Consider the following 24,651-nt stretch of genomic DNA (forward strand, 5'->3'; position numbering starts at 1 on the left):
AAATTGTGCACTTTATCAAAGTTTAGGACATTTTTAAAAACATACTTTGTGTAACTGATGGCTCAGAGGTTTTGAAGTCGGTTGTGTGAGGTAGTAATCAATGAACATTGTATTTCCTACAGTAGATGACGGGTGTGTTCACAAACACAAGAAGGGCTTTGATTGTGCACAGTGGGAGTGATACAGATTAATGTAGATAGGAGAATGTAGACAAACCAGAGAGCATGTCTGGCTTGTAAACAGTGCAGCAGTTACTACTGAATACTCAACAGTTGGTCCTCTTCTTGGACTGACTTCGCTAAGCTTCTAAAATAATCAGTTTCCCGAAACCAAACCTCACAGATTTAAACAACAGGGCCATCACATGCATTGCAACCTCAATAGAACAGGACATCACACATCCACTGAACACATATCTCATCCCACTTCCCTCAGAATGAGGATACAGGGGATACAGGGCACCAAGGTGTAGAAGGGCTCGCCTCAGGAAAAGCCTGATCCCTGCTGCTATAGTGGCCCTACACAAAAGGCCTCCCTGAACAGTGTGGAGCGCAGACTTTGTTTCTTTGACTGTTGATGTTGGTGTTTGCTTGAAGCGTATTTTGTGTTATTTTTGTGATGTATATGTCTGTGGAGTACAGGAGGGGCTGTGGAGAAGAATTTCCCCAAGGGGACAATAAAGTCTAAAGCTTAACATAACAACAGTCAACACAGCCTCTGTTAGGAGATGGCGCTTTTAGGCCCTTTGTAAACCTCAAACATAAGTCTCAGTGTTGTAACAGGGCTCCACATTGTAACTGGACAGCTGGCCCCGATGCATGATGGACAGACTCTGGGCCAGCTGATTGAACAATTCAGTTAATACTGTCATAACAGCTCACGTTGCCTACAAGATCATGTCACATACTTTCAGATTGTTTTCCTGTGATACTGGGGTATAAGTCAGGGATTTTTGTCATCTGGTTAATTACTGCTGCAGCATCAACATTTCATAAGAACCTGAATGTGTGTTAAAGTGGAAAGGAGCAGCTTCACTGCTGTTACTCCCACAAGTGTTTTCACTACTCTCGAGGTGTACACCCAGACACCAACTGTAGCAGAGGTTTTCTCTCAGGCCAGTATGTTTTTAAAACCACCAGTTCCAGAAAGTTTCAGTCACACTAATGGGACCACTGGAATATGAGGCGGCGTAAAATGTCTTTTGCCAAATCTGTCAGTCAATGCCGGCACATGTGGACAAGTAAGTTGATTGTAGAAACAATAAGGTAGTTTTGCTGGGTATTGGTTTTGCTTTTGCTTGGCATTTAATGCTTCAATGCCAAGAGAGCTGTTTTGGGTTGTAGCAGTTTGGGTCAAGAGCCATCCTGAACAGTGTGTATGTATCAAGAAATTATCTACATAAACCAAATGGGGACTCCATGGCTTTTGCAGTCAGTCTCAAGTGGACACTTGAAGAACTGCAGATTTTGCACCCTGCATTGGCTCCTTTTTTCCACACCAGTGGTTTCCTCTTGGTGTGATCCTTCATGAATAAAGCTTACGTAGTGATCAATATAATCACTTAAAAAGCAATACCTAATGAGCTTTATCACCTGATAAACTGTACCAGTTAAGGTCATAATGGGGCTGTTCTGGTTCATGTGTTTGGATTTATTTACTATTTTCCCACTATAATTGCTCTTTTGCCTGTAAGCACAGAGTGAATCCTTCACAGTGTAGAGCTAAGTCCAAGACAGCTATTCCTCCATCACCTTTGTTCTCAGTGGTTCGACTTCCCTTGCTGCTCACTCTCTGCAACAAGACCCCGGATACCCCAAATCATGTGCAATGAGGCTCAGTGGGGCTTTCATGTTAACTTAAGCAGCAAAAAGTGGAGTGTTCCATGTGATTTGCATCCCAGCTGGGCCTGGGTTTTGAATATTGCTACTTCTCTGTGAGTGTGTGGCAAACATCGAGACGGAAAGCACTGTAAATAAGCAAATAAAAGGGCAATGATAGCGGTTTACAACAGCCATCTATTTCAATCAGAGGATGCTGTGCAATGCAATGCTGGGTCATAAATGCGTGAAACCCGAGCTCAGCTGAGCTGATGGGGCCAATTTGTCCAGTAACAAGAGTGTGATAATTTATTTAAAAGATGATACAGAGAAAAACACTCAGAGAGAAGGCGAAGGAAAGCTTCCTAATGAATGGAGCAACACTGAGGAGGGAAAGAGGAGATGAAAGATGATGCACCAACCATGTGTGCACAGAATAAGGTCTGTGTCAGACCTTCATGGTGCATGTTGGCTGCTTGCTCAACAGGCTGCATTCTGCACCTACACAGGATGGTTTTAGTGGTTAAGCTTTGAAAGAATAATCTTATTTACGTCAAAAATTGGTCCTTAATTTACATTCAGATGCAAAAACAGATGTGCATGAGAGAGATGATGACAAAGAGATCGCACAGGATGAAATATCTCACACAATCTGATGTTATTGGATTATTATAAAATGGTGTAGGCTTCTTATAACCAACATGAGTCATCGGTATGTCTTCCACACATCCTTTCTGCCATATTCAGGGATGCTTTCATATGCTATACTGGTTTTGAGGACTGGTGTTGACAGAGAATTATTCTTTTTAACAAAACAAAGGTAGGGAGAGAGGGAGGCGGAAATGAGAGAAAATATGCCATATCCTGATGCTATTTAATACTTAACATAACTTACCTACAGCCTACTTCATTAAAGAAATTGTTTTCTTCATAGAAAGTTCAACACAGAGTCAAAGAAAAAGCTTTTCAAGTGACTTAATTCATCAAATAACAAGACAAAAGAAAAGTATCGCATCAAAACAGGAGGATCCAAAAATGGGCTGTACTTTGAAAAGCACACCAGAAGTGTGTTTAATATTTCTTCTAAGGTCATTAAAATGTCTTTTTTTACCAAAAGTGTGAGAACTTGTGTTAAAAACAGGCGAGTCTCCTGACCTCAAGACATTCAGCGTATAAGATGGACATGCAATGTGAATAAAATAAATGGGATATCAGTGATTAAGGGATTCTACAGAAAAAATACATTTTTCTTAAAATATGGTGCTGTGTTTGACCCTATGTTTTATAGTACATACATCTCTGAGGGTATTGCATTAGCATTAAAGACCACTTGCACTATTATAGAGCTTCCTCTTCATTAAAATTAGATTATGTTGTATCGTTTTTCCATGGCGACATATCTGTTAGTCTTCTGTCACTTGCTTCAGTTGTTTTGAAAGTGACAAGTTTCTTTGATTTTAATATGGACACGTGATCCATCCCATAGTCAAATTTTGTCTTGACAATATCTATGAAGCAAATCATGTCTGTTTGCAACATCTGATAATAAATTACTTTAAAGCTTCGCCTTTTACAAAACATGAAATTATTTTCTGTAAAAAAAATAAAACAGTAAATTGTTTTTAATTTTTAAAGTTCAGCCATTTTGATAAAACTTTAAAAGAAGAACTGCTAAAATATACTGCTTATCTTATACACACTGAAGTCTCTACAGTCTCTGTAGAGTGTTGTGTGGGAGGCCGCTGTTGTCAAGCCTGGCTGAGGACAAGTTTCAGCTCATCAATCCAGCGTGAGAGCTTATCTCTCAACAAGACTCATCAGCGTCAACACAAGCAGCAAAACTCCAAGCCCTGCTACATACACTTACACACACACATACACACACTCATTCTCACAAACAGAAATATACCGCTTCACAAAATCAAATTAGCTGAATGTTAAAGTCATACTGCAAAAACTATCCAAGTGGTTAAACTGCAACATACGAACACAGATTTTATCAACAAACGCTGACACACTCAGATTCACAATCTACAGTTTGACTCGCAGAGCAGAAACCGTTCGAGTGATAAAAATGCATCAATGCAAACGCTTGATGTTACAGCATCTAAATGCATCGGTGCCCTGAAGGAGGAGCAGTAGGTGGTGTTTTCAAAACACACTTCAAACACAAAGTCATAAAACTTTGTCAAACTAAATAATTCATTCTATAAAAGAAGAACAAATAAAGTCCAATTAAAATTTGAGATATGGGAAAGTGCAAAGAATCTTTAAAGTTGTTGGAAAAAGTGAAGTCAACATACTGTATCATTCAGAGTAAATCACACTGGTGTATAAGACACAGACTCTTTTTTCGGGGCTCCTGTGTTAAACTGTGTTCCTGTGTGAGGACCTCCATTACCTTCAGCAATGTGCAGGTTCTATGCAGACATGCAGCTCTTTCTGGTACTGACTGTTATCACCATCCTGTTGAGGAGCATGTGTCTGCAGACCTGGAGGCAGATTCCAGGGTTCCTTAATTCAGAGACCAACAACAACAGGATGGTCCTAGAAATAAGGTCTCAGAATTACAGTCCTATATCTGAAGTCTCAGGCTCTGTAGACCGACAATACTGACCCTGTCAGGTACCCATACTGTAGCTGAGCCAAGCCTATGGTGCCTAAGTCTTTTCAATGAAACCATCCCTCCACAAGGTGTATTTACTTTATAATTTAACACAGTTTTCTTTAAATGCATGATCACGACCTAGTGAGGGAGAAAAGCATTAAAAATTGAGGCCACCAGGCTTGTCTGCCTTATTAATTATCCAGCATGCTTTGCGTATTGAAGCGGCTGCTCACTTCTTTGAGTGCAAGTTTCTGGGTTAAATACTGTAACACAATAAAATACCTGTATTATATACTGGTATACTGGTTGCACAGGTTTATGGGATGCAGCTCATTTTATTGGTGATGAAATACGTTTTTAAAAAGTGTCTTATACACTGAATGTTACAGTAAGTGTTGGTGCCTATATTGTAGTTGAAATTATAAAGCACTACGGATTACCATCATGACTATGTAGGTAATCCAAATCACACATGGTTCAGTGATTGGCAATTATTCTAGCTAACACAGTTGTGTTTATTTAAACAAACAATTTGCAGTAACACTGGATTTAAACACACATCCACACTTTTGTATCTTCAGAGATATGCATGTACTGTAAGCTGATTTACAGATCTTACAATCAGCATTTTTCTTTGTAAGCATAAAAAGTGCGTTTGCAAACCACACACAAACACATGCAGTTTGAGTCTGTCCTCTGAGGTTACCAAAAACAACCTGCAGCATTTGTGCGGGGCAGGAGAGCGAGGGGCGCCTGGATGAATCAGGATGAAAAAGGAGTAGCTCACTCTTGGTGCGGCACCCACACTCTCTCCTCTTTGCATAGGAGCAAACACACAAACACAACCTGTCGTGATCTATCAGCGAGAGCCAAGTTATTGAGGGCACGGGTTCAAATCCGTCTTTGAGCTGCAACCACACAATATCATCAAATCCAGGAAAATTGTGTGAGTATTGCATCTTTGGTGGAGGGAAAGAGAGTTATAAAAACAGACGGACTGATTTCTCTTCTAGAGGACGACTGGAGTCACCCGTCAGTAAAGATAGAACTTTTTCCTGTTTTTTAAAAACATTTTATCTCTATTTCTTCTGGCTGCTTTGATGAAGGCAGTTTCTCCATCTGCCAATTCACCCCCTCTGTTTTAACAAGCAAACCGCAAATCTATCCGCTCCTGCCAACTTCATACTTCTTTTTTTTTGGCGACGCACGTTCCTCCAGGGAATTATTCCTTTAGGTGTTTAGTGCTTTGTTTACACTTCCAAAGAGCGTGGTAGTGGTGTAATTTATTAATTTCTCACTTGTCCTACGCCTCCTGATCTAACAACGCAGGCAGGGAAGAGTCTGTGGAGCTCCAAATCTGGTTCTCTAGGGACCAATGCTAGCCAAGCTACATCCTGTCTTTTGCAACCCAATCAGATCCCTGACTGATTCAATCAAATACCTCTCAAAATCACTCAAATTATCTTTAACTCTTTAAAGATTTATGGACAACCCAGAATGATTGAACTTTTTTCTGATTTTGGACTATTACTGTGTAAGTGATGTTTTCTGACATAAATCCGACCTGTTTTATTCCTTACATGCATTTCACAGGAATCTTGGCATGGAAAAAGTAAACAAAAAAGCTGTTTTGGCAGCTTGCTGTTAGTGACACCTACCCCACAGCAGCACTTTCAGGCTCTTATAATAACAAGTAGTTAACTCAGTCTTATCTCTGATGCTTTATTTCTGTTTTGTAGCTCAAATAGAGACGTCAGTGTTAATTTCAGACTGGTTCATTACCAGGAAAAACCTCCTCTCAAGAGCTTTAAGTCCTTGAAGGTGTGTTGTGGTATCTGGTATCAAGATGTTAGCAGCGGATCCAGGACGTTGCAAGGTGTAGTCTCCATGGATCAGACTTGGGTTGTCAAAAACATCCCACAGAGGCTGGATTGGATTGAAATCTGCAGAACTCAGAGACCAACCCACCTGTTGACTCCAGGCCTGGCTCCACTAATCATGACGGTTTGTTGTTGTAGTTAAGTGAAATACAATCTGGTGATAACACAGAGTGTTTGATTCTGAAAATTAACTGTATGTTTTCATTTTGTTTTGGTGTCTGACTTCCTGTCCCGCTCACTTTGCTCTGCTGAGACTAATGCGTCGTGCTTCAGCATCCGGCAAAAATAGAAGTCCGGTGTATCTGATCCGGAGGGCTCTGACCCGCCGGATCAGAGACGCAGCTGGAACGCAACGTGCACTATTCCAGTGGAAGTTGACACATTGACTAGAATAGAAACCTATCAGATCAGGTGCCGTGACGGATCAGAGACGGAACGAACATGGATCTGGTGGAATTTGGCCGTAACCAGTCTGTGGCTACGCAGACTCATACACAACAAACTGTGATGCACTGTGCTCCGACACTTTTCATCAGATCCAGCATCAACTTTTTCAGCTCAAATAGTCCTTCTGTTGGATTGGACCACATTGGCCAACTTTGACCCCATCACAGGCTTATGAGATTTCCTTTCTTGACCCACTTTTGGTAGGTACTGACCACTGCAGACAGGAAACACCCCACAGGTGTAGCAGTTTTGGAGGTGCTGTGACTCAGTCATCTAGCCATCACAATTTGGCCCTTGTCAAAGTCGCTCACATCCTCACACTCGCCCATTTTACCTTCTTCCAACTCATCAATTTCAAGGATAAAATATCCACTTTCTATCGAACATATCACACCCACTGAAATGTGCCAATGTAAAGAGAAAATCAGTTTCTCAGGTCACCTGTCAGTGGTCATACTGTTCAAGATGATTGGTGTAATTTATCTTTAGCTTCAAGTCCTCTTTAAAACTACTGCTTGATTAAATAACACAGCCCCATTTTAAGTAAAATTCACAAAGCAGTGTATTCTTAGAGTTTGTCTGTCAATTACTGACAACTTGCCACCACAGCAAATTTGTCAACCATGATATAGGCGACCAAATATGGTCACTTCATAAACGAGGATGACTGTCACACCGCCAAAACTCAAGACTTCAAACAGGAGTCATCAAACCAGCCAGTGACGTCATGTTGGCTACTTCCACCTCCTACATACAGTCTACTGTTTCCATGAATCTGTCTTCAGAAGTAAAATGCAAGGCCTGAGACTAGAAAAGTGAAAAAGAGGCCATGCACAAACACAGGGCAAGAGAGACCAAAGAGAGAGGCGGAAATATTAACTAGAGGTTAATGGTCCCAGTTAAAGAGCACTCAGGATGGCCTTTAAATTAACTTCTTATTCCTGCAAATGAAGAGTGATGGATCCCACAGTCCACCCTCAGCTCCATTCCACAGGCCAGAGATCAAGGCCTCTATCAGCAGTCAAACTTTGACTCGGTCTACAAGTTTAACAGATCATACTTAGACCCTGTTTCAACTTCCAGACACACAATCAGTGTTTTAAGCTGGAAAAGAGAAACAGACAACAGCTGACATGCAATACACACGGAAATGAGTACACAACACACACACACATTGGCCTCTGACCTCTTCATTTCACAGAGAGGTTAAAAAATCTTCAAAATACCCCTCTTCCTGATCGTTTTATGAGTGCAAGAAAAAAGGTTCATACCTGAAAAAACACAGCCATTGCTGCGATGATCCTCTTTTCCCTGAGCGCTGCGCTGAGGCTGTCGAAGTCGTCTGAGTTGTACATGTAGATCTGCATCTGAGAGAGACAGAGACACAGAGTTAGGATGATGGACAAGAAGCGACATTCAGACTGCAGGAAAAAATAAGACATTTCTTCAACCTTATGACTGAATGTGAGCTTTAAGATGAACAGCGTTCACTGTGACATCACAAATTGTAAGGATGTTTTCGATGTTTATTTGGGCCTCATCCATATATGGTCGTTAATAAAAAACAGTCAGGCACTGTAGGGTGAGTTAACCAAGCATAGACTGTGGATGTTAATAGCCATGAATTGTACATAATTTTCTCCTTGTTATCTTGATCTGTGGTTTTCAAACCCCCTGGGGGGTCACAGGACACTGATTCGGGGTCACAAGATAACTTCTTAAAAAAAAAATACAAATTTAGAATGATCTAAAAATGCATACTTTATGAGTGTTGTAAAAATATCTACAAGTATTGCAGCTACATTTTAAATGAAACCATGCAAATAGAAGACGTGATCAATTTTCTTCTTTACTTTGTTGCCACATGACCGGAGGAAATTGTGTTATGTATGAAATGTATTAAATTACAAAGATATGTGGGTTATTGGATTGGCCTGCTAATTCTTGCACTCCTGTGAGCAACATTTCACCACCTCAGGACAAGGGGTCACAAGTCTCCGGCACTGTTATTTTGGGGGTCGTGGACTAAAAAGATTGGGAACCTCTTATCTTGATTACTGAAAAGTTTGAGCCTGACATCCTTTACGAACACTGTTGCACTGTTCCTACCAACTTTCAGCAGACCTTACAAACTTCACTATAACTGTGCATGGCTGTTAGCGCCATGTCAATGAATTGGACCAGATTTTCAATGAGATTCAATAGCATAGAAAGGGAACAGCTTTGCAGCAAATTAATGCATAATGGATAATTTGTTTAAATATGCACTAACAGCACTAGAGCACAGAGATGCTATTTGCTATGCAGCGCAATTTTAGGTGCATTTCTCTCTTTGCGTTTGCTTTGTACATTATACAGATATTTAGCAGCCTCAAAAGCTCTGCATTCCTTTTATGAGTCTTAAAGGCTCTCTGTCTGAAGTGATCTAAGAATCCATGCCATTTTAAACTTATGCATCAAATTTCTGGTCATCTCTCTGATGTAGATAAAGGTTGTCTGGAATGATGATGAGGCAAATGGCCTTACGAAATTTGTGAACACTTGAGCAATCAGACGTATTTGAAATGCCAAACACCATAAACAATGTGCTGAAGCCTGGCTCTGTTTCCAGCAGATACAGCCCTCATCCAAACTCCTGCTTGTTTCTTGGGTTAAACTTTGCATCCAGGCACAACTATGTACAAAAGTATCAGTCATTGCTTCACAGAAATACCATTATTTAAAAAATGAGAGACTTTAGTGTCTTGTCATTGATACCATCTGCAGACAACATCGCTGTTCTCCATTAGATACCAATGCAAATACTGACTCTAGTGGCCTCTGCTCACTTCTGTGAGACACTGGCTGTAGGTTATGTCCTTGTTATTGTCCTTTACTCATGCAGGTAAGCTCAAAACTAAGAAACAATGAGATCTGATATTGACCTCATCTTAAGATGAATTTGAAGAGGCAAACACAAATAAACAAAAACAAAACACTAAATCCAAACCGACAACTAACTAAAAATCCCATACAGTTGATCATTTTCAGCATTACTAACCAATCAAATTCAAGAGGGGGCGGAACTTTCAGTATAAACTTTATGAAGGAAGATGGCAGAAGATAAGTTTCCTTCCTCTTCCCATGCACCCAGACTAGCTTCTCAAGGGACAATTTTCAGGTAGAGCTGCTGCTAATGCCAGGACAGTTTCTTTTACTGTTTATGTTGTCTTTGTAAAATGTCTTGAATTAAAGCAAGCAAACATTCACCATACAGAACATTTTTTTAACCAGAGATGACAGTCACTACCGAGTGAAGCAGAAGTGACAATGGATAACAGCAATTGTGGTGAGAAGCGCCTTGAAATTGAGGTTGTGGTCCGCTAACTCAGAAAAAGCTGTTAATGGACACAAGCCCTCAGTCAGTGCATCAGTTGCTCATCTCTGATAAGACCATTTCTCTCCTCTAAAAATATGCAAACTGCTTAAAAACACTGGCATTAGCAGAAAGGAAAGAAAATAGCTGGAGAATATCAAGAAATGAAATGAGAATTGCATGAGATTGAAGGTATGTTGTCAGGTATTGCTTGAAATCATGACCTCAGTATATATAGTGTAAAGTCCTGGCTACAGTCCTGGGCCAACTTCTTTCTAACCCCAGGTTGTCCTGGTTCTACAGGACTTCACAGCACTTTTACTGCACATTGCTGCATTGTCTGCAGAAAAAAATAAAAAGGGAAAGAGAGAAAATAAAAAATGAAGCCAGAAGTAAAAAAAAGGATGTGTTGTGAATACAGCCTGCAGTGTGAATTGGACCAGTAATCCTTGCTGCCCAGTTTTACATAAAGTTAGAATCTCTTTATATGCTTCTCACTTGTCACTGAGACATGCACATTAGGCTACGCATGACCTTTTTCCTCTGCTGTTTGAATTCCCACCGCGCTGCCTAGGGACAGGCTAATTCAAATATTCCACAGCCAGCAGCAGCACCTTCATGTGAAGAGGAGCCGCTCTGTTTAATAAGAGTCTTTGAAGAAAATATACAGCACAGTAATACTTTAAAGCGTGAGTCAGAATGAATCTACATAGCCATTTAGCAAAGAGTCTTATAAGCACTTCACTACATGAGAGACATTCATACATTAGCTTATCACATTTCAAGTTTACAGAAATATCAAACAGACGGAAAATTACTTTGTTTCATTTCTAATGAATGAGTGATGAGCGGTAACCAAGCTGTAAACATCTATAAACAACAGCTGAGCTCTTTATTTAGTGGAGGAATGACTCAGCCAAACATCTGCAACTCACCGCTGATTCAGAGTGCCTTTAATGTGCGGATAGAGACATCTGGAAATTCATGAACTGGTGCAATGACTGATGAATAAATGACATGTGATTAGCCAGATCTACTATCCATGACAATTCAATAAATATGCACTTACCTGTTTAACAGCAGTTTCCCTTCTTATAACACTTAAAGCATGATGATTTATAAATGTATAAGACTTCCTTTACACAAAAATGATCTTGCAACCAGGACAGAAAGGACAATTTGTTCCTCAGAGAGAACTTTCTGCTGCCTGAGGTTGGTGTTACCTTTCTACTTTGGCATTGAGCCCTGAAGCCCTTTCCTATCAACAAAACCGATACACTTTTTTTCCAAAAAAAAAAAAAAACTGGTTATCAATGCATGTCTTTCTTTTCAAACAGAAAAATCCGGCAATGGATGTAAATTTACACCAAGCATCAGTGTTGTGAGCCTGATGCTGTATGACTTAAAGTTTACATGAGGACCTTTAACTTTGTGTCTATCTTGTTTCAAGCTGTAAGAATTCCATCTGACATTTCAACAAACACATTTTGGTTTGTAATATTTGTGATTCAAACACACCACAAGGGTATCGTACCCAACCTTTCACAGATGGAGATGTCCCTGATCTGTAATAGAATTTACCCACACAACTTGCCTTATTCAAACAATCTAAAATGCACAGTCTGAAGCTTGTGGCACAAAGTGAGTTATTGTGTGTCCAATCACTATTAAGAGTTAAGCGGGGCACAAGCTGGGTGCTAAGTGTGAGACAGGGTGCCCAGAGAATGGATCAAGTCCTTCGATTGTTTATAGATATGTTATGTGCGTTAAATTAGTCAAACCAACCAATGTTCTACCAATCTGCTCTCATCCCTTTAAGAAACAGATGCACCTGCACGCAGGCGTGTTACTATTTACACAGCAGATTTCAACCTTTCTAATGATACATACCAGATTCAAACCGGTCTTCCCAGCTACAACTGTGCCTCTGAAAATGCAGAGGTCAATGGAAGAGTTATGTCAAGACATGTACTGATGTGTTATCCACTGAAACAATCCCTCTGAAGATGTGTACATGTATCCATGAGACACAGCAGCATTAGTTTTATTAAGTATTTAAAACTCAGACACATCGACCGTAGTGGACAGGATCTAAAATTAACTATCATCCTATGTGCTTTACATCAAAGAAAGGTAGGCTGTTATTTACCTAATTTTACAGTTGAAAAACTAGCAACAGAATTGCGTCAAATGTAACTAAATACATTGCTGATTTTGTTCTGTTCTTGTATGAGAAGTGTCCTTTGAGAAGGTCATCCAGCTCCTTTTTTCCTGGCCAGCATATCACTCATAAAATATAAAGAAAGGCCATTCATGTTGACGTGTGCTGCTGATTGCCTTGTCTAACACCAACCTGGTGCAGTGCTTATCAGCTGTTCCTGTCTGAAGGCTTCAATAGAAACAAAAACTGCACCCAAAAAAATAAAAGATTTTGACAGCGGAGATGACATACTGCTTAAGACAAGAGAGGAAACCTTATGTGATCCAGAGTTTACAGAGGAAGAACAAGACTCAAATGGACCAAAAGAAAAAGGGGAGAAACTTGGAGAGATTAAAGTTACCTGGCGTTGCAGGTGTGTAAACTGTGAGCCCATGAACCCAGAGAACTCCTGCTGTCAGGACTGAGACTTGTTAACATCAGTTCTTCAGGACCTTTCTAGATCAGAGTTCCCTGCCTCACTGAGCGTCGCTGTTTGACCCACTGTCTTCAATTTTCAGAAGTTCAATGAGAAGATCGGAGGGGAGTGTCTTCAAGGAAAGTAGACTTTTTTTATCGCATAATGGCACAACCCATGATGGGCATGATATGTTGACCTTATCTAAATACACTGTGTTAGCTGCTTAAGGGGACAACTGTAGTGAAATAACAAACTCTGGAGCAAATTCTGCATCAGCTCGATGATGTTCAGCATTTGTAGCTTCAAAATTATGTCAAAATGAGACGCAACAATATTGAAATTTGTAAGATATCAGTGTACTATCAAGTCAACTTGTGCATCAGAGATTTGACCAGCTGATCAGTGAAACATAAATAGCCGTCAGATTATTGCTGATGGAAGCGGGATGTCATTTTGAGAATGTGTGTTATTGCGCGCTTTTGCTCTCCATACTTTTTTTTCTTCCTGCATGCAACAAGCCTGCTGAAAATCTGATTGGTCAATACAACACAGACTAAAAATGTGCTACATATAAAACCAGAGCACTTTCCATGCTGGAATCCAGACCCTCAGTGCAGAGTTTTTAAGTATAATCTGTAAATAGAAATTAGGGTTTGCATTATAATTTTAGAGCCATGCAGTAGCATCTCAAATCTAGCACACTGGCTCCAAGCCAAAGGTGGAGTCACTTATGATGATTTTTAGACTCATTACAACTGTGATTTGGGCCTCATGACTAATTGGACCATATGCGAAGGGAAGCATGATTGTGTTGTGTCCACGATTGGTAGTTACACAAAGTGACTTTATGACAGCAAATCAATCTATGCCTTCAAGCTGAAAGACACGTTATACTCATGAAATGCTTTAATATATATATTTTTTCCTGGTGTTTTGATGAAAATTTAAATCAATTAATCAGACAGCTTCCTGATCTAATGACTAACCTTACATGTAGATGTTTATTTTAAACCTGACAGACAAAGAGAGGACTGTCAGTCTCCTGTTTGTGTCGAAGAGTTGACCGGGTTGAAGGCCGAAGTCAATAATACTGTGAAATTGACTCAGATGATATGTTGTTGCTCTGTGAAAACCAATGAAAACACACACACACACACAAACACACACACACACACACCCAATCAAACACACAGAAAATTGCTCAAACAGTGCGGCGCTATTCGTTGTCATGGTGATGTGGAGAATGACGCACTAAGGTACACAGCAAATGTGTGCACAGTGTGTGTGAAAAGGAAACACATTATGTGCTTGTGTGTGTATGTGCAGGTACATAGAAACTGTGTTCGTATGCACATGTGTTTACATAATTTGTGGTGTCGGGGAACACAATCCTGCATGCCAGAAGCAATTCTGGGAGGCTTTCTCCTGCCAAGATCAACACCTGCCAATATCACTTGTGTAGCATTTTCTCCGCTTGCTAATCCTCACATAAAGAGCCCTGTGCAGTGCTTTTTGATCTACTTGCGAAGTAAACAGTCGACAAGCAGCCTGATATGGAGTCAGTGTGCTGAATTTATTGCAGAGACAGCTCAACTGGAACAACACTGTTTCCCTAACGGATATTAATTAAAGTCAATGTGGGGGGATTGTGTTCGTGAATGTGGGCAGCGAGACAGTAGCTCAACAATTAAAATCAGTTTAAACGCAGCTGTGATTTGTCCTAATGATGGCGGTGTGGGCTTTCCCACATAGGAAAGTGGAACAGGCATGGAAGAAAAAACACTGCATTTTGCTCTGCTGATGATCTGGATGTTTCATTCAGCCATCTGTGACAGCTCAGGCTGATTGACACAGAGCTCTGTAGTTCGGTGTGGCTACTCAGGGTCCCTTAAACAGATTGCAGGCTCCCCCGAGCAGGAAATCAACCTTTTTAATTCCACTGACATCTAATAAAACAATAATTATCACCCCCTGCCTGCTGAGAATGAATTAAAGTCATTGTGTTTAATGCCTAATCAAAAATAGACTACATGCAAAATATTATGATAGGGCAAGTGCGGTTGTCACTGAATACTCACACTTCTTAATTTTAACAAGAGATATACTAATAATTTTTGTGAGACGTACAATGCCACAACCTCTTTGTTATAACTTTACATGTTTAATGTTTGGCCTTTTTTGTTACAATCAAACAAAATGTGAAGGCTGTGCTGCACAAAGAGTTCCTTCATGACCATTTCCTACACCAGGACCCTTGGGATCCCAACCCCAACAAGGGTCGCCAGGTGGTAGTGGATAAAAAAAATATATAAATATATTATATTTATATTAAAAACGAAACAACATTATCTGGGTCGTGTTTTTTTATCACATTGCCTGTCCCACTGGCATGATTTGTTTCAGTGCTGTTTTCAGACTGGCAGCATGTTTCTTGCGTGACAGCTGCAGGTGATTCACACACAGGCTGCACTGCAGCCACAAACACCTACAATTTTAGGGCTCACTCACAATAGACGCAGTTGCCCCGTATTGTTCTCCCCTGCCGCTGGCCTGCACTCACATTGTTCCTGAGCACAGTAACATCTTGTTCGTACAGCATTACATCTTAATAAGTCACAAGCATGGCTTACCATCATCATGTAGTGTCCCTAGTTTACAAGAATTGTGGTTTCAGTGAAGGAACAACAACACAGACCATGATTGCAAATGGACTGACTTTGTGGCTTAATTATTAACTTTGTGTAAGACTTGACCCGTGCATCCGTGCTCAAGATTGTGCATGTAACTGCACAAAGGGTGCTGAAGCCCACCTCTTCGAACAATGCCAGGGCCAAGTGCATGGAGCACATGCACTAGTCAAACAAACTGGACTTGGACACAGTTTATGGGTTGCCTGTGTATTTTGTATGTGTAAGAGAATTCAAGTCATATACCCTCAACCCCATTTAGCACCTTGGGGATGAACTGGCATCTCCAATGATCATCCCTTTGCTGACCACACTTGTGGGATCTTGTGGGAGTTGTGTTGGTGGGAGGAAATCTCTGCAGCAGGGTTTTGAAAATCTAGTAGAAAGCTTTAGACCAGAAGCACACTTTTGTAACAGAAGAGTGATGCCCTCCAGAGTTTTCTTGCCTTTTTTGTATAGTTTCACAGAAGTAAAGCAAAACAACTTTGAATAGGAAAGTGGATCAGGAAACTAGACTGAGCAAGACAGTAAGAGGAGAACGTATTTAAGTATGAGAGCGCTGCAGAACTGAACTCTCATGAACTTTAAGATTATTCTAAGTCATGGCAACCCACAACTCTCACCTATTTTCTGTATGTTTTTCTCTTGTGATGTGATGTGATGTCCAAGGGCATGATTAGCATCATTAAACAACTGGCCGACTCAGATGAACAAATCCCATATGGTCCAATTAGTCATGAGGCCCAAATCACAGTTATAATGAGTCTAAAAATCATAATAAGTGACTCCACCTTTGGCTGGCAGCCAGTGTGCTAGATTTAAGATGCTGCTGGATGGCTCTAAAATTATAAACCCAAACCCTAATTTATATTTACAGATTATACTTAAAAACTCTGCACTGAGGGATCTGGATTTCCAGCAATCAGGTTTCAGCAGGCTTGTTTGCATGCAGGAAGAAATAAATTGTCATGTCCACTGTATGGAGAGCAGAAGCAGGCAGAACACACATTCCAAATTGACATCCCAGGTTCCATCAGCAGTTATCTGACAGCTATTTCTGTTTCTTCATAAAGAGATATCTGCATTTAAGTTCAGCTAAAAAAATGTTGACCAAAAGTTTTTAACACTTGCTTGACACACATATCTGCTCCACACTGTTTTGCAGCAGTTAGATTTCTGGACTACCTCATCTTCAAAAGAAATGATCGATCTGACCTCTGTTTAACAAACCTACAGGTACTTCAAACAGATGAATGGTTACTACCACGGGGGATGACAGCGTTTAAGATGCGCACGTAAACGCAGCATGGCTAACCGAGGTATATATCTCTTCTTGTCAACTCTGACCTTAATAAACCCAAGTAATTTGCCCTGCAGTCTGATTTGAACCGGTTCTTGTTTCAAGATAATCTTAAATCTTTCCAGAAATGTCTCAGACCCAGCCATGTGTGTGTCTGTGAGGGTCAGGTTCATAAAATAAATGATAAAGCACTGATCATGTCAGATATTGTAACTGAATACAGTGTTGCCGTCATGTGAGCTGTTATGATGTGCCTGTTGTGAAGAACTGTAACAATCCCCACTGTAATAACGTTATACCCTTTTGGGCTCACTTTCTTCTCGACTTCTTCCAGACTGTTCGGAGGCCCAGACGGAGGAGATGTCACTGAGGCTGACCTCTCTATATTTATTTCCTTTCATTTAGTCTCTATTTCAGCTTTCATATAAAACGTTATCAATCCTGTCCTCCACTCAGCCACCTCACCTACACTGAAGTCTCCAATCAATGTTTTATTTTTACCTTAGAACGGTCTCTATACAAAACATAGGCTACCAAATCTGAGGCTACCAAATGAGGTTGAAACTTAGTGTTTACGTCTCTTCTCTCTACACTTATGAGGAAATGATTGGAGTGATGCTGTCAACACTGTTTGTCTCATCTTCTACATTAATAACTTGAGTTGAGATTTTAAACCACTTTTATTTCTGTCAACAGATACATTTAACTAATCGGTCACACCTCAACAACAACAATGATTAATTAATCACAGCAGAAGTGACAACCTGATCAGACATGTCATATCAAATGGACACCCACCGCGTGTGCAAAATACAGCAGATTTACTAACTAGTAGTTTTCAATAAAAGCTGTACCTCTCCTTGAGCTCTTTGGAAACTTCCTGATGAGCTACCTGACGTCATGCAGCAGATCCTGTCAGTATGCAAAGCTGGGCTAAACAACAGCTACACACTGAGATGAATTGACTCATGCACATATGTTTGCCGATGTTTTTCCTCTTGGCATTATTGGACATATTTACAACAACAAAAAAAAGCGTTGCAAGCATGGTGATTGCTTTTGGTACTTCAATTGGCTAAAAGTGGGATTGGGATTGTTCAAAACCTGGAAATATTGGCATTTAATAGATATTTGTTGGTACTCTGGATACAGAGAGTGACAGGACAGCCCCAATCAAACTTGGACAAATTCACTCTAATCCAAGTATTTTCAATACAGCTTTAAATCTGGGGTTGGTAATCAGATTTAGATACACTTTTTGTTATACTGGTTAAAATGATCTTTATGTCCTGATGGCAATCAATACATAATGTGTTCCTAAAAAAGAGTGAAAAAAGACACTATCTACAGCCGGAGTAAACCTGGGAAAACACCAACCAATCACTGTTTTTTGGGTGCCAAATTTTTAAACCATTCATATCCCGTCCTGCCGTTCTGCCCTCCTCCTGCGCGTACATTTCCCCGGCGTGTACTTCTCGTCCCCGTCTCCTGCCTCTGCTTCCCCTGACTCTACTCACTGCCCCTCTCGCTCGACCTCGGGCCTGTCCCCTCCCCTGACCCGATGAGGTGCTTTGCTCAGGACTGTAGTCCGGATCAGAGTCTAAAAAGCTCTCACTACGGGGGCTCTGACAATCAGAAGAATGAATGACATTTAGTAAGTCCTACAGAAAATGTAGATGAATTGTAGCATCCGTCCGGACGCTGTAGGGATGACGAGCCGATTCGTGAACACGTTGAGTTTTAATAATCGGTCTCTGTTGGCCGTGATCACGCCAACCAACAAAGCAACAATCAATGTTTGAATGAATGTTTCATTGATTGTTGCTTTGTTCTCCTCTCTCCAGCTCGCACACTCTACACCTATTCTGATGCCTTCACTGACTGTCAACACTGTAGGAATTAAGAACATCTACACTGAACAGGTTTAACAAACAGTAGAGCTGTTACAGTATTATATGTGTTATAACTTTTCTCCTGATATCGTGTCACCAGTACAACTGGATAATGCTAGCATGACAGTTGGGAGTACTAACAGCAGCCATATTTGTTTGTGTTTTTAACTTTCACTATGATGTTTTGGTGAGGACCGGTTTTGAACCAGTCACGATCATATGGTTGCAAGTCAGCGGCGCTCGTGCATGTGAGTGGGGGCGTCGTTTTGTAGGAGCTCCGAGCGAGGAGGGGGGGGTTAGACGGAGTCCTGAGGAAATGCTACATTCACATTCATGCTAGTTTTCCAAGACTACCAGCCCCAGCTTTAATCAGCTGCTTTAGTGACAAGAACACAAAGCAAGGGCTACTTTAACTCTTCAGCATTTCAGTTCTTCGTTTCTTCTTCTTCTTCTTCATGTTTAAACGGTCAGTGACGTCCGGCTCTCCCTGATGCTGCTGCAAGGGAGCCAAACTGGTGATGTGCAGTGCAACTTCTGCATCATCTAATGCTGCTATCGCTGACAATCCATTGTTAATACATTTTAAAAACTCTGACGATTCTGGTTCATGTCTTGCGCCTCATGTCTGACTGTCTGGGTAAATCCTTGGAAACCTTTTCTGCTAGGCATGTGGCAACATGAGTTGTTAGATAATCAGTTCAAACAACGCTGCAGAAGCTGTCTGACACCAAAGCATTATGTACAAAAATCACTAATGGAGGCTTCCTGTATAACACTTTCATCCAGTCTCATCTGCCTAATGTCTTACAAAACATCATGATGGGGACCAAATAGAAGACATTTCAAAAGCACTAAAAGTAATCTCCATAACTCAGCAGTGTTCAGCAGAGATGATATAGAGTCTCAGCAGGAGTTAAAGAGGAAGGACTTGTATCATCAGTTGCTCTGGATAAATGTGTCATCAAAAATGTAACAGTCTTCAATCACTCTGCTGCGCTGCTCATTAATCCAACCACAGGCAGACATTTATGCGGCTCAGGTCTGTAATTGACTTTCTCGGTAGTGATTCTATATCATGTTGTAGAGTTAGTAGTCCCAACTTTTCTGCTTTTGCTGTCTTTGGAGTGTCTTTGAACCTGGTCACCTTGCATATCAATATCCCCCACTGGCACAATGATAAGTCTGTTAAATGTTTGAGCGCTCTGTGTCTCTTTTCTAACCTTCATGTGATTCCTATGGTCTGGCAGGGTATCGAAAAAACCCTTATCATAACAGGAGGCAGGGGAAGCTATAATTTGTAGCACTGGAGTGAGGGGAAAGAAACAAACAGAGACAGAAATGAGTTAGGTAAATGGTGCGCTGGGAGGAAAGAGAGGAGAGGAGAAGAGAAAGCCTGCCTCCCTCTGGGCGATCAGCCTCAGGGGGCTGTAACAGCACCTCATCCTTCCCGGAGTTCAAAAGCCTGAGTGGGAGGTAGAGATGCTGTTGAGCCCAGGGGCAAGCAACACCAAACAACTTTTTATTTTCTGTTCAGAAAAACACTTTGCAGAGTAGAGGGGAAGCCCCTGTCACTCTCAGAGGCAAGCACAGTCCACTTTTCTACCATTACATCTTCACATCAGTCTATAGGACATCACGCCGAGTCTGAGGCCTGCTGTAAAGTCAGCTGTGAACTGTTATTCAAGCTGGAGGAAGGCTGATGGTCGAGGTCTCTGATAAATTATCTCTTTTAAGGTCTGCACAATGAACACAACACTCTCAATCCACCACAACAAACAACATAAACAAAGAAGGAGGGAAAAGGATAAAACTTCTTAATGCACAGCTGTGTTAAATACTTGACTCTGATTGGTCAATACGGCACAGCAGCAGTCTGTTATTGCTTAACAGAAGATCATTGCTATGCATACAGCTCTAATCAGAGGCTCTGGCAAAGTGAAGCTAATTTGACGTTGGTTTGTTTGCCGAAGGAAAAAAGAAAAGAGATGAAGAATAGCAGAAAAGCTGAAAAACTCAATAACTGTAGGCTAAGATGGAGAAATATTCAAAGATAACACTTTATGAAGGACAGTGTGGGACTAAGGACTGATAAATAAAAGAGAAAATGACACAGTGACGAAGCAGGAAACTTGCACTGATTCATCCGGTCCAACTGGCCTTTTCACTCCACCATCACTGGAGATGTCAGTGTAATGGAGAGACAAAAACTAAGTTAGCTCATTTTAAGAAAAGTTCACTCTTACCATAAAACTTCAATTAGTAGCCTGGGCTTTTATTTGTTTCAATCTGTAAACTCACACTGCCTTTGTTTGGGACAGGCTTCAACAGGAGAGGGGCTTTTAATTATTTTTAACAAGACATTTACCCAGTAAAGATGGGATTCTGCTGTTATTTCAGCCATTATTTCTACCTTTAAAGCCAGCTCATACGTGAACTCCTTCAGCTTTCATCCTGATCAACTCGTAGGAGACTGTAACGCTGGTCTATTCCATGCTTACATGGTGTGGATTTCAGATTGGACAGTTGTCTAAATTAAGGGTTCCAAAAGTGTGGGTCGGGACCCCCTGGGGGTCGCGAGACACAAATGGGGGGTCTTGAGATATCTTCCAGAATGTTCTTTTATAAAGTTATCTAAAAATATTTATTTCTTAATTTGGTTTATTTACCTTGTTTTCTTATGTACATCTTCCTTTTTTGGTGTTTATTATTATTATTATTATTATATATTATTATTATTATTTATTATTATTATTATTATTTATTATTATTATTTATATTTATATTATAGTGTTATATTTATTAATAATAATAATAATAATATGATTTTTTTTCTTCTTTGTTGGTTTTGTATTACTCATATATAATTTGTTAACTTGTGGTGAACAAAGAAATACTAAAAAAAGGTGAATAAAAAAACATATGTAAAAATAGTAAATTTTACCTTCAGTAAAGAATCGACAAAAATAGTAGCTAAACTTGAAATAAAACCTTGAAAATGGAAAATGTAATGAATTTTCTGCCTTTCTTTTTGCCAGATGACTCCGTCCTTGGTTTAGAGTCAGGGAGCAGTTCATTATCAAAAGCATAGCAGTAGTAGTATTCATAACGGCACAAGAAACACAGCCACATGCTCATTAGGTAGGCTAATTTTCTCCAGCCAGCTTGATGAAGCCACGTTTAATCACTGTGAGGGACAGTGGGTGTTGCAAGTCTTTAGCATCTATATTTTGGGGGTCGCGGGTTGAAAAGTTTGGGAACCGCCAGTCTAAAGCTTCAAAATGTCTCGTAAAGCACAAAACCATACAACACACCTTTACTAAGTAGTTGTCAGAGAGCCGGCGCTCCAAACACCGGGCAGCGGGAACCTCATGTTGTTGTTAAAGACATGCTTTCTGTATCAAACTGTTGAGTCTGCTGCTTTCAGAGAAATTATCAACAAAATACCGGTGAGAGAGAGGCGGGTACACTAAGGAGAGGATTGAAGCAATAAGAGGTAACATCAAGAAACTTCCCAAGTATGTAATAAGTCTTATAATGCATTAACCAGTAATTCAGTAACTTAACATCACCGTGGGCCACTGACTGAGCCGCTGGGAGCCAAGGTGAGAGAAAATATCATCAACACGTCACAAATCTGTCAGCACCAGTGTTGACATGATGGGACTAATGATGATTAACTGACCAGTACTTCAGCCTTTTCAAAATGTGGTGAAGTTCTCTCTGATTCTTGTGCCACTGTAAATCAGCCTCAGTGACCTTTCTGCTAATGATTGCTGAGGACTCAAAGAGCATCAGATAAGCAAACAGCAAACATTCATAAAGAGGATTAGCCAAAATATGATGACAACAACAGGGGATGAGATTGACACAATTACAACATAGGAAAAATGAACAATATAAACTTTTGCAAGCATTCAATGAAAAACTATGTCAGGGAAACGGATATGTGATTTGTGCTTGCTGGTAAAAAGATTGTTGTTTTTGTGAACATCACAAGGGTCACTATCCGGGGCTGAAATAGGATTTGCATAAGAATGATTTTTGAGATATTGATTTGCGTCAGTGCAGAAGTGGTTACTGTGGCTCTGAAAGGATTGCTGCATGCAGGAAGGAGATGTCATTGGAAATCAGACAGGATTTCTCCAATTAAACCATTACAAGCAGACTGATTGAGGGCTGTGGGAACATGCATAGTGCTGGTGCTCGGAGAATGCAAACATTTTTAAAGTTAGACAAGTAAAATGTACTGAGTCTGAGTGTATGCTTTGTGTGTGTGTGTGTGAGTGTGTGTGATCATCATCAAACACTGACGTGATGTAGTGTAATGTACTCAATGAAACATTAATATGTGGGAAGGTAAGCACAGGAGACCAGACTCTCACCGCGAACAGGCTGCAGTGATGAATCAGGCAGCCTGCACTGCTGACACCTTAATGCATCATTATTATAGATGTTCTAAGTGGTTCTGAGGGAGGGGAGACGAGCGGACTTAAAGCTAACAACCCACCTGAAAACTAAATGTACATGCATTCATTTTACGACGTTACAAGATCCTATTATCTATCACTGTGAACTACTCTCCCCGAGACAGAGCTCAGAGAAGAAAGTCTGCATCAGTCATGTCTTTGGAAACTGGCCAGATACACACAGGGTGCCCTCTCGTCTTTTATGAGGAGGGTTTAAACTCAGATATGTTTGGGAAAGCTAAATATGCAGTGTATTTTAAGAGACAGCAGAGCCTTATGTCATAGATAACACCTTGTGTAACGTATCCGTGTAAGAAAATGACACAATGAATTCACTTTGACTTAACTACATTAATGTTGAACCTCATAACAACTTGCTCATTTAATCAACATCCAATTAAAAACTATCTCAGACTAGGTGAAGTGAAAAATGGTTGTCATAATTAGATCATAACAGTGTAATTGTATGAGTATGAAGCAGGATGTGAGCTGGGGACTCTGATGTAATACAGACCTTTGATAATTAACCTGACCTTCGCAATCTTACATTGACCATTAATTCCTCTCACGAGAACAGGAGCAACCCAGGGTGGCCACAAATGAAAAATTAGGGCTCAAAGATTAGGACATTTACTTATCTCGGGAATTACAGAACAGGAATAAAAATAGTCTTAATCAGTTATACACCTGAAAAATACTTTGGACTTGGTCTACAGGAACAAAGGCAGAAAGAGGTGCAACCTTAAGGACTTGTGTCCATAAGGGTGTGTTTTTTGCACTAGCAGAGCCCACAACCTCAGTGTCTCTGTGCTTTTCATCAGCGTACTGTGCTGCTGAGGTTATCAAAGCCGTTCCACTTCCTTTATTTGTGACCGTAAGACTGTATTAAATTGCCTCTTGTGCTTAATGAGCTACTTGTTTTTATTCCTGAATATAGCGCTAAATATAAAATTGGAAAATATTAAAAAATAATGCAAAGGAATCGTTTTCCTGTGATTATACCTGAACATTTTCCACTTGAAAAAACAAGTCTGTGTGCATCAGATAAACCAAGCATATTACATTATGTAACTAAACCTCCGCCATTGCTAAAGACACAGCGAAAGTTCCTGATTTTGATTGGCCGATGAAGGAGGAGAGACATTGAGAAGTGTGGCAGCGTTCAAGGAGTTTAACTATTTTCACACTGAACAGCATGTTTTTGAACAGAAAATGGTGCTGCCATCACAAAAAAAGAAAAAACTGAAAGTGGACAGGCCCTGACTGTGCAAAAATTACATTCAGGGAGGAGTCTGAGGAAGATAGATGGTGCAAAAAAGTTTGTGAGTTGTAAACTGGAATGTGTTTTTTCCTGTCTCTTAGGACAGCCAACATTTGATTCCTAACATTACCTCCTCTGTAAAGAGTATTCTTTGTGTAAAGTCTGCATATTTTCAGCTGAGAGATAGAAACTCAGTGTCAGTGTGAATCGGTTTTAAAGGCAATCATGATATATTTAGGATACAGTGATACCATGACAGTTTTTCCAATAGAGGTGTCAGATAAACACAAAGGGATCAAACTGAAAACAACTGGCCAACA

At 40.3% G+C, this 24,651-nt stretch overlaps 1 protein-coding gene across 1 annotated transcript in view; it reads right to left on the reverse strand.

Annotated features, from left to right (window-relative positions):
* The window catches only part of ptprga (protein tyrosine phosphatase receptor type Ga), a 401,392-nt gene that overhangs the window by 129,277 nt on the left and 247,464 nt on the right, over positions 1-24,651 (reverse strand). Inside the window, exon 4 of the mRNA XM_034682949.1 lies at positions 8,024-8,119. Within this exon, the coding sequence (XP_034538840.1) occupies positions 8,024-8,119 (96 nt within the window). The remainder of the gene's footprint in view (positions 1-8,023; positions 8,120-24,651) is intronic.

The sequence above is a fragment of the Notolabrus celidotus genome, chromosome 1 (assembly GCF_009762535.1).
Source record: "Notolabrus celidotus isolate fNotCel1 chromosome 1, fNotCel1.pri, whole genome shotgun sequence".
NCBI lineage: Eukaryota > Metazoa > Chordata > Actinopteri > Labriformes > Labridae > Notolabrus > Notolabrus celidotus.